Source organism: Quercus lobata, chromosome 9 (assembly GCF_001633185.2).
Source record: "Quercus lobata isolate SW786 chromosome 9, ValleyOak3.0 Primary Assembly, whole genome shotgun sequence".
Lineage (NCBI taxonomy): Eukaryota > Viridiplantae > Streptophyta > Magnoliopsida > Fagales > Fagaceae > Quercus > Quercus lobata.
In genome coordinates this window covers 32023295-32035280 of record NC_044912.1, presented here as the reverse complement: position 1 = coordinate 32035280, position 11986 = coordinate 32023295, and the positions used below count along the sequence as shown (strand labels likewise).

Sequence of the window (11986 nt, the reverse complement as noted above, 5' to 3'; positions counted from 1 at the left end):
TGATAGATTTGTTCAAGTCTAAGTCTAAGTCTAATTTTCTTTTCTTTTTTTTTTTGCAGAAGTCTAATTTTCAATTTCAGTAGCCTTATTTTTGATTGGTTTATTGTTGTGAAATTTTTGTTTTGTTAGCTAAAAAAATGGGGTTTGATATTGTGATTATCAATTGGGCATCGTTGATTTGGTTGTTCTAGTTAGGTAGACTATGGTACACTTTATAGGCCATGTTTAATTAGCAAGAAGAACGAGTCGTCGATAAAATTACAAGTAGGCCAATCATCAAAGAATATAAAGAGCATCAAGGTCAACTATATGTACCTTTCATGTAGTTAAAAAATAATTTTAAGGATTTGTTGAAAGGGCTAATCGTAATCGGTATTTTAGTTATGATATCTTTGTTATTAGGCATTTATAGTTTATTATAATTAGGTAAACTTATTTTTTACTAGTCAATTCTAATAAAACCAATAAAACTAGACTAAGTCTAAGTCTAAGTCTAAGTCTAATTTTCTTTTCTTTTTTTTTTTCTGCAGAAGTCTAATTTTCAATTTCAGTAGCCTTACTTTTGATTAATTTATTGTTGTGAAAATTTTGTTTTGTTAGCTAAACAAATGGGGTTTGATATTGTGATTATCAATTGGGCATCGTTGATTTGGTTGTTCTGGTTAGGTAGACTATGGTACATTTTATAGGCCATGTTTAATTAGCAAGAAGAATGAGTCGTCGATAAAATTACAAGTAGGCCAATCATCAAAGAATATAAAGAGCATCAAGGTTAACTATATGTACCTTTCATGTAGTTAAAAAATAATTTTAAGGATTTGTTGAAAGGGCTAATCGTAGTCAGTATTTTAGTTATGATATCTTTGTTATTAGGCATTTATAGTTTATCATAGTTAGGTAAACTTATTTTTTACTAGTCAATTCTAATAAAACCAATAAAACTAGACTAAGTCTAAGTCTAAGTGCTCCTTGACTGTGTGTCTCTACTGGGCAGTGTTGATAGATTTGTACAAGTCTAAGTCTAAGTCTAATTTTCTTTTCTTTTTTTTTTTTTTTTTTTTTTTTTTTTTTTTTTTTTGCAGAAGTCTAATTTTCAATTTCAGTAGCCTTACTTTTGATTGATTTATTGTTGTGAAATTTTTGTTTTGTTAGCTAAACAAATGGGGTTTGATATTGTGATTATCAATTGGGCATCGTTGATTTGGTTGTTCTGGTTAGGTAGACTATGGTACATTTTATAGGCCATGTTTAATTAGCAAGAAGAACGAGTCGTCGATAAAATTACAAGTAGGCCAATCATCAAAGAATATAAAGAGCATCAAGGTCAACTATATGTACCTTTCATGTAGTTAAAAAATAATTTTAAGGATTTGTTGAAAGGGCTAATCGTAGTCAGTATTTTAGTTATGATATCTTTGTTATTAGGCATTTATAGTTTATTATAGTTAGGTAAACTTATTTTTTACTAGTCAATTCTAATAAAACCAATAAAACTAGACTACGAATTACGCCAAGTTTATGAAGATGAATTTGCATCTTATGTCAACTTTATCCTAATAATAAAGTTAAAAAAAGAAAGTATTTGATTTTTACCTAAACTCCTTCTTTTTGTTCATATCATCTTCTTCACAACTTAAAATTCTCTCTATATATACACACAATTTTTTGGTGTATTATTCTTTCTTCTACCTACTTTACAATTATTTGCTATATTCTTCCCTATTTCTCTCTACCCTACCTACAACCTTGCAGGTATTTTTTGTTAGGTTCTAAAGTCTTAGAATTTTATGTATTTAGAACTCTAATTTGTATTGTTGGCAAACCATGATCAAAACAATGTGTTTAGAACTATTTTTGTCTAGCTCAAAGTTATGCATTTATGTAAAGTTGGAATCGAGTTAATGCAAGAAAGCATTATGCCTTTCGGCCTGGCTCGATCGATCGAAGCTCGGGCAGAATGATTTTCTGCAGATTTGTCCAACTCAGCCTTAAGTGTTTTAAAACGTTTTTAGGGTTTCTTATTTGTCCTAAGTATAAAAGGCAAACCCTAGCCACGTTTTAGTGTTGCTCATAATTGCAGTTTGTGTAAATCTCTTGTGAGATCTAGAGGAGCTTTCCTTTACACAAACTTAGGATTTTCAAGGAGAAGATTTATCTACACCTTGATGATCAATTCAGTTGCTGCCATTGAAGTTTAAAGAAAACACAAGCGGGTGTGCTTGTATCTGGTGGTGAATCCAAGAAAGAAAGAGTCCGTGGATTCGGAGCTTGCACGTAGTTGTGTCAGTAAGTTCTACTGGTTGGTAGCAATAAGAAGTCGAGCGTGGGGGCTTGTAAGTCTTATTGTATGAACTTCGATTCTTTCAAGATAGTGGATTCAAGTTTACCTTGGGGATAGCTAGGTCAAATCCTCCCCAGGCTTTTACCGGTTTGGTTTCCTGGGTGATCATATCTTGTGTTATTTATTTTCCGCTGCTTTGCATGATTTGATCTTTGTTATTGTGATAACCTAGACTTGTTTAATTGGACTAAGTAACAACTTGGCTAATTACCTAAGTTAAATCAATTGTTTAAGGGGTCTAAAAACTATCATTTTTTTTTTAATTATAAAAAATTGAATAGATTTTGTGTATTTGTTGCCTTTTTATTATATATTATATGATTTTTATCAACAAGTTTTATCGATATGCTGAAATTCTATGTTTTTGTTACGGATTATGCTGAAAATATAAACTTTTGTCTTTCTTAAACAATTGATGCTTCTACTACCCACAGCAAGGTCAATTGCAAGATTGCCAAGTGCACTGAGGCCATCACTCTGGAGCTTCCCTCCCAATCGACCTTCTTCTTCACAGCCTTTCACCGATTAGAAACTCACTTAGATTTTTTCTTGGCAACGCCAACTAGACTAGATCTTTGATGAGCGGTTTGATTTTCACTCTTGGGTTTGTGACTTGTGTATCTATTAGGGTGGCGCTGATCTTCTCCTTAAGGTGTTGTGCTCCTCGACTCTGTGTCTCTACTGGGCAGTGTTGATAGATTTGTATAAGTCTAAGCGTGCGTTTAGATTGGTATTATATAAATGAAAGTTATTTCACTATTCAGCTTATTTTTGTTACTATTTATGAATCTCATTACACTTTTTTGTACTATTTATAGGTCCTACTGTACCATTTCAACTAACTTTTACTTTTATCTACAATATTTTCAACAATAATTTTTCAGTTTCAGCAAAATAAACGGTATCCAAACACAACCTAAGTCTAATTTTCAAATTTTTTTTTTTTGGCTGAAGTCTAATTTTCAATTTCAGTAGCCTTACTTTTGATTGATTTATTGTTGTGACATTTTTGTTTTGTTAGCTAAACAAATGGGGTTTGATCTTGTGATTATCAATTGGGCATCGTTGATTTGGTTGTTCTAGTTAGGTAGACTATGGTAGATTTTATAGGCCATGTTTAATTAGCAAGAAGAACGATCTGTCGATAAAATTACAAGTAGGCCAATCATCAAAGAATATAAAGAGCATCAAGGTCAACTATATGCACCTTTCATGTAGTTAAAAAATAATTTTAAGGATTTGTTGAAAGGGCTAATCGTAGTCAGTATTTTAGTTGTGATATCTTTGTTATTAGGCATTTATAGTTTATTATAATTAGGTAAACTTATTTTTTACTAGTCAATTTTAATAAAACCAATAAAACTAGACTACGAATTACACCAAGTTTATGGTTCTTGTCTCTCCTTAAAAAACAAATGGTTTGAGGGTGTTATTGGTTTTTTTTTTTTTTTGTTTTTTTTGTTTTTTAATAAGAAGGGGTTGTTATTTTTTTGATTCCTCAGTTTTAATTTCATCATTTTCGTTATTAAACTTCTAGCATACATGCCATGTTTTCCGTATGTCCACATTTAGACTGTCATTAACTCTCCAAATCAATGTAATTTTGTATTTTTTTTTTCTAATTTATACTTAATAAATTATTGAGTTTGGGACATAGAACCACCTGTTATGATTTAATTTCATGATAAATTATTTTTTTTCTTAAAAGTTTAAACTATTAGGAAATAATAAATTTTATAATTCTAATATTCCCAAATGTTAGTGTACTGTCAATATGTTGTCATTATACTATCACCAGGAGGGTTATTGTTAACCTAATTTCTATATATACATTACTTAAGAGTCCATTGTAAACTCATTGATCATAGTAAACATGTAGATGTTTAAGGGGTGTTTGGTACACCATTTTAAACAACAATTTTCAATTTTGAAATAACATTACATGTATTTCTACACACTTTTTCACCCACATGTATTTCCACACATGTTTTCAAATAACAAAACACATGTTTTTAAATGCATATACCAAACACGCCCTTAGACTTTCTGTTGTAGATGTAGGTTGTGAAGCAATTCACGTTAACTCTTGTGTTCTCATTTTCTCTTGTTCCTGCTCTTTCTCAATCTAAAATCAACCCCATTCTATTTTTATTCTTTAGATTTCAATATTGTATGACCTTGTGGCCTCCAATAGCGCCCACTCTTCATTGTGCAACCTTGCACATCGTCACTTAACGGATTCACTCTCAAACTAGCCCTCTTGGGTTCAATCTATGCAAAATTTGCCAAGTCAATCATGTGCTTCATCATGGTGTTATCCTTTGCTGATATTCCTTAGGCCGCACTGGCGGCTCTACATGTTACTCAGGGTGGTCACATGACCACCCTGAATTGATTTTTTTTTTAAGGCGAAAATCACATTTTGGTCCCTACATTTTGACCCGATTCCCGTTTTAGTCCCTAAGTTTTTTTTTTACCGCTTTTAGTCCCTCTCCAGAAAAACGGTTCCATTTTGGTCCCCACCGTTACTTCATAAACGGATATTGCTGATGTGGCAAACGGCATTGATAATCAATAATAAAATAATGGGTCTACAGTAACCTGACTGCTACTGTTAGTTATTCCCGCCCTTAGTAGTCACGTGCCACTCACGTGACGGTCCCTAACCAAACAAAACCCCAAATCAGTCAGATAGAAATCCCTAACCCCCAAATTTCCTCAGCTCCTCGCTCATCAGTCATCACACGGATTGAAGTCCCTCACCAGTCACCAGTCACGAACTCAAAAACCATCTTCAAATCAACTGCTTTCCATGGATTCAAGCTCGATGTCATCGAGTGGAAGCTTGAGGAAAAGGGGCCCAGCCCGATGCTTCTGCTCGGAGAGACCCGTTGTGGTCGTTTCGTGGACACTTGACAACCCTGGAAGAAGGTTCTACGGTTGTCCAAATTACTGGGTAAGGTAGTATCTCTCTTTGTAATGTTTTTAAATTTCTGGGTTTTTAACTTTGGAAGCACTTCAGGTTCATTTTCGTTTCAATCTTGCTTCAATCTTGCAATCCCCTTTAGTCTAAGTCTAACCCAGAATTTATTTTCTTAAATAAATAAAAATTTTAAAAAATTTAAGGAAAAAAAAAAAAAAAAACTCAGCTTGTTGCTGACAATATAAATTGTGCTAATACAAGAACATTGTGCTAATACTATTTTAGTTTCTGGTAAGGTAGTATTTGCTAATACTATTTGTTACTGTTTTTCATGATTTTGGTTGTTTATTTAACATCATTTATCTGGTCCTTGGGTGTCAGGTTGGACGCAAGTGTAAATTTTTTCAGTGGCTTGATGATGAAATCTACGAGCGTGGGAAGGTGCTGATTCCGGAGCAGAGGCAACGGATTTTGACCCTTGAAGCTGCCATTGTAGGCTACAGGAAGAGAGAGAAGAGGCTGCTCATTTGCCTGGGGCTGTCTCTGGTGATAAGTGGGATGCTACTTTGTTTGATGCTTCTTCTGGTTGGCTAAATAGGTGGGGGGGAATGGGTCATTAGGTGGGTAGGTGTTAGTGGAAAAAGGCCTGAATTTTGTTGTATGTATTAGTGGCAAAAGGCCTGAATTTTGGTGTATGTATTAGTGGAAAAAGGCCATAATTTGTGTTGGAATGTGTTGGTTTGTAGTAGTGGGAAAAGGCCTGATTTTTTGGTGTAATTCTCTTTGCAATCCAAGACTTTAGCAATGGAATATGATCTTTCTAATTAATCTATGATTTGTGTACCAATTTATTACATTATTGTTAAGTGTTTGTGCCAAAGCAGTTTGTGCATCAACTGTCAATTTGTTAAGTGTTTGTGCATTATTGTTAAGTGTTTGTGCATCAACTGTCAATTTGACACTGCAATTTTGAATGGAAACAGCAATTTGACACAACAATTTGACACAACATAATTGAATGGAAACAGCAATTTGACAAAGCAATTTGATACTGCAAATTGATACTGCAATTTAGAGAGCAACTGGTTGCAAAATATGCAAGAAATGGCATGGCTGCAAAATTCTCTTTATGTATTAAAGGAGCTGACTGTAAAATTTACCAAACCTGCATGCATCACCAGCAGCCTGCATAATTTACCAAACCTGCATAGTTTCTGCATAACTTACCAAACCAGCAGCTCTTTATTCATACATCATTACACATTTATTCATACATCATACATCATTACACATTAAAGTGGCTACTCCCAGCACATTAAACTCCAATGCTCACCAAATCTGCATAATCACCAAACTGCCCAGCAAAGCTAAAAACCAGCAAATTTGAGTTTAAGCATTTTAAAAACCAAAGCTAAAACCAGCAAAGCAAATCTGAATAATAGAAGCTGAATCATCATAACAATGGGAGAATAATTACAAAATATTTAACACCAATGGTAGTTTTTGGTGTACCACAATAATTACAAAATATTTAACACCAATGGTAGTTTTTGGTGTACCACAATAATTACAAAATATGTGACAAAGCACATTCATACAAAAAAGGATTTGGTCAGCCCATAAACATATGCCAATTGTTCTAGCAGTTACATAAATATATGAAGAGTGCTTCAACATATAGCACAACAAAAAGAAAGGTCCTGCTTCAGTTTGCTATCTTTTAGCAGATCTCATTGCTGCCATATATCTTGCTGCATTCCCAGTTGCATTCAAGGTTTCAGTAGTGACTGCACTTCTCTTCCTCTGTTTTTTTGGTCTTCGATTGGATTGGTTATCAGTGGTCACATCATCATTAGAGTTTGGTTGTACCCTGTGTACTGTTGGCTGAGCATCCTTGGCTGCCTGCAAGCATAAGCACAATAACAATTAATAGTTTGCCAACTGAAAAACAAAACAATGAGGATATCTAAGTCAAAGTGTATACTTACCCTTGTAGTGGTCCTACTGACTTGGGATGCACTCCCAGGCAAGGAGGAGTTCCCTCCTACTTCTCCCTTGCAGCTCCTCTTGTTGTGTCCTAATTTCCCACATAACTTGCATTGTTTTGAGATGCCTAGGCCTCTTTTTTTTCTGTGACTTCTAGGTTCATCAGGCTCCAGTGCCCTCTTCTTCTTAGGCCTGCCAGGAGGTCTCCTCTTGATAGGGGGTTGCACAGGTGGCAGTCCACTAGGACCCCATATATTCTGGCCATTAATGGGCTCTATAATGGGTTCATAGCAATCAATGTAGGTAGTCCTTTTGTAGCAAGCATTGACATACTTTTCAGCATCTTCTCTGTTGAAAAATATGCAAGAAATGGCATGGCAACATGGTATGCCAACTATGTCCCACTTCCTACAGCTGCATTTCTTCTCTTCCAAGTCCACAATGAAACTCTCAAGCCCATTCTTCACTTCAAACTTCATACGACCAGCCCAACATGCTATCCACTTGCTGCATGTCAACTTCTCCTTGTACAGCCTCTTCCTTATCTTAGGACACAACTCAGATTCCACCTTCATAATCATTTCTCTGTTTGCTTGAAATCTAGTCATTAGATATAGCCTAATACACTCAAGCTGCAAGCACATAGAGAGAAAGGGAGAATTAATCATTCATGAATTACATAGGTCTATGGATCATAATGCACATGAAAGGGAGAATTATGCATACCATGGTGATTATAGGTTTGCTCCTGAACTTAACTATCGCGCTGTTGAAGCTTTCACACATGTTGTTCAAGACCGTGTCACTCTGCCCATCACTTTTGAACATGTGCCTAGCCCAGATAGTTGTTGACTGAGATTGCAGCCATTTGAATGCATCTTCATCCACCTCCTTTAGCTCATTCATTGCCCTCTCAAATGCTTGCCGATAGGTAGCCTTGGCTGCTTTCCAAAAAAGGTCTCTAATAATGACACCAGGATGATTTTTCCTCAAATTTTGGTATAAATGTCTGCAGCAGATCCTGTGCTCGTACTGTGGCCAATTGTCAACAAAGGTGTTCACCAACCCCTGCAAAGCACAATCATTTAATTCAGCAAGCAATGAAGCTACCATTAACTACAAATAATTCAACAAGCAATAAAGCTACCATCATACCTTCTGCTGGTCAGATATGAACACCCATTGCTTGTCATCTCCTATGTCAGCAAGCAATAAATTAAGAAACCAGGTCCAACTGTCCTTTGTTTCAGCCTCTACTACTGCATATGCGAATGAGAAGTATTCATCATTGGGATCTCTGCCAACAGCACACATCAGCTGACCACCTGTCTTGGTCTTCAGATGGCATGCATCTAGACCAATGATTGGCCTGCACCCTGCCAAGAAGCCCTTCTTGCAACCTTCAAGGCAGATGTACATTCTTTCAAAATATGGCAGCCCAGTTGCCAATCCATGCTCAGCTGCCAAATCACCATCCTCATAAGTATGCACCTTCATCAATATTGTGCTCCCAGGACTGCACCTTCTCAACTCATCACAGTACTCCCATAGTTGGTTGAACTGTGCAGTGTGGGTCCCATCAACAGCATCTTGAGCTCTCTCTCTAGCCCTACTTGCCTTGCCTGCACTTATGTCAACCACATACTTCTTATGCACAGCCTCCTGAATATCCTTAAGCTTTATGCCAGGCTGTCTCCTAACCCTCTTCACTAACTTCTTCCCAATGTATGATGCTGTGCACCTTGGATTTTTATAGCTTCTGGTGCATGTGTGTTCCATGTTCAGTGTTTTCAATCTAAAACTCTTCTCCCTTGGCACCTTTGCAAGGTAGGCAACAAAATTGCACCCTGGCTGGCATCGGGCTCTCACTCTCACCAAGTCATTTTTCACAAATTTTATACCCCACCCACCATGGACTGCATAATCAGTTATAGCATCTTTAAATTGTTTAGCTAAGATGAACAACATATCCTTTTCAAACCTAAGGTTCTCAGCTTTGGCTACTGGCCTAAAGATTGGATATTTGCTGCTCCTAATAGAATTGTCAACCTCAGCAACAGGGATGTCATCATCACTTGAATCATCACCACCCTTACTGCTTGATGATGATTCATCAAGGCTAAGCAACTTCTCACTCTCATAGTCAGAATTCATGACACCACCACCCATTTGTCCTGCTTCAACCTCAGCATTTTCAGCTTGATTGTCCCAACTATCAGGACTATCTTCACCAATATTCATTGGTTGCACTTCTGGTTCTGGCTCTTCTTCTAAGTCACTCCTCTCACTCCTCACTGCCCTCACTGCCCTCACTACCCTCACTACTCTCCTCAACTTGGTCATCAACAACTGGTGCTTTGCCAGCCCTCCTAGCACAAACTTCCTCATCATCTACCTCATGTGGCTCACCATGGTCAACATTAACAAATTCAGCATCATCATGGCCTCCAAATTGTGAAAAATCAGGTCTGTACTCTTCATTATCATTTTGAAGCACTCTGTCACTAGCAAAAACCTCTACACCTACACCTTCTACTTCACTACCAGGTACTCCAGCAGCTAAGGGATCAAAATCCTCCACTGGTAACTCAACTGGTTCATGCACTGGATGCTCCACAAAGACATGAATCTCCCCATATCCCTTCACCAAGTTAGTCATGAACATAGCAGCATTATCATCAACCACCTGATGGAAATTTGACTGCTCTGGGTCCACACCAGGCATTTTATACCATAGCTTATCTACTTCAGAGTAGCCAAAATCCCTACATATACTCTCAATCTCTACTTTTGACCACCTATCTGGGTCACAGTTATCCACTATATCAACTGTCCCTCCCACATACGCTTGAGGGTTCCACATGAAATGCCCACCATGGTGGACATGCAGAGTAAAAAGCTCATTCATCCTGCATGCAAGTCACGGGAAGAAAACAGAATGAAAATGAAAACAGATATTAATAATACTTTGTTAGGCTAATAAACAAATAAAAAAGCATATAATACCGACAAAGGGATCACATGGACCCAGCCACTTCTTGAAAAGCAAGACACAATACAGACAATCAGTGCAAATACCAACACAAAGATTCCATGGTTTATCAAAGGTCAATATAGTGGTCCCTGATAAACAATAGTGACACATAATACAGACAAACAATGCAATTGCCAACAAAAATATAGTCAGTAATGTGTCCCTGATAATGTGGTCCCTGATAAACAAAAGTAAAACAAAAGCTATAAAGGGAGACGCAAATAACAAAAGCAACACACAACAGCCAAACAATATTCCACTATCACGGTCAGTATTATGTCCACTACAAAAGCTATAAAGGGAGAGAGGAAGAGAGAGAGTGAAAGTGAGACACAACGAGAGAGAAACAGAGATAGATTGAAATTCCAGAGCAATAACAAAACACAACATCTCAAAATTCCCAAATTCTCAAAACCCAACAACTGAGATTCAAACCCAGAACGATCACCCAGCACTTAAAATGGCATTCATAACATAACTAAAGAGAGAGAGAGTTGGAGAGAAATACAACCTTCGCAATCTGCTCAGCACAAACACACTGAAGCTTGCCGATTTGTGGGATTTTTGTGCTTGCCGATTTGTGGGTTCTTTGATCGGTCTTCTGATGAGCAACGGGTAAGGTAAGGTAAGAGATTAGGGATTTTCAGTGATTTTCAGTGAGATTAGGGATTTTCAGTGAGTTCGCATCTGACTGATTTGGGGTTTTGTTTGGTTAGGGACCGTCACGTGAGTGGCACGTGACTACTAAGGGCGGGAATAACTAACAGTAGCAGTCAGGTTACTGTAGACCCATTATTTTATTATTGATTATCAATGCCGTTTGCCACATCAGCAATATCCGTTTATGAAGTAACGGTAGGGACCAAAATGGAACCGTTTTTCTGGAGAGGGACTAAAAGCGGTAAAAAAAAAACTTAGGGACTAAAACGGGAATCGGGTCAAAATGTAGGGACCAAAATGTGATTTTCGCCTTTTTTTAATACCTTAAAAATTTTGAATTTTAAATTAATATGGGTTGTTGACCACCCTAGAAAAAAGTCTTAACCATCCTGAAAAAAAAAACTTGAACACCCTAAATAAAATTTGAAATTATTTTGCTACAGTGTTTTCAGTTTCAGTTTTTAAGAAAATAAGTGGTATCCAAACACACCCTTAGTACCCTTTTTGTTTTTTGTGTGGTTATTTTTATGAAAATATTTTGGATCCATTCGACAAAGTAACGCTTTTAATATCTATGCAGAGCATAATAATTGGAAGAAGGAAAATGTTTTAAGAATCTCAGTTTGTCCTTGTTGTTCAAATAATGCTAATAAGCTGTTGACAATGTATCAATAATTGTACTACAAACTACAAAAGACATGTAATCAGTATCACATCAAGTGTGCGTTTGCGTAGCAGCATTTTTGCGTTTGCATAGCGGCATTTTTGCGTTTGAGTAGTGGCATTTCTGCATTTGCGTTAAGCTGTTGACAATGTATCAATAATTGTACTACAAACTACAAAAGACTTGAAATCAGTATCACATCAAGTGTGCGTTTGAGTAGTGGCCTTTTTGTGTTTGCGTAGCGACATTTCTGCGTTTGCGTGTGTTTACGTTTCACTTGGCTGGTCCCATGGCACTGTTCATGGACCAGCCAAGTGATGAAAAACGCGTGAACAATATTTTCAGCAATAAAAAATATTTGGGTAAACTACGTATTTG

The 11986-nt window shown here is 36.6% G+C and overlaps 1 protein-coding gene across 1 annotated transcript; it reads right to left on the bottom strand.

The window, feature by feature from the left end:
* Positions 1-6977: 6977 nt before the first annotated feature.
* On the bottom strand, positions 6978-9491 carry LOC115961597. The gene is made up of 4 exons (XM_031080550.1): positions 8406-9491; positions 7977-8318; positions 7253-7882; positions 6978-7166 (listed from the first exon to the last, which is right to left on the bottom strand). The coding sequence occupies exons 1-4, from the start codon at positions 9489-9491 to the stop codon at positions 6978-6980; spliced, it is 2247 nt and encodes a 748-aa protein (XP_030936410.1).
* Between the last annotated feature and the right edge of the window lie 2495 nt (positions 9492-11986).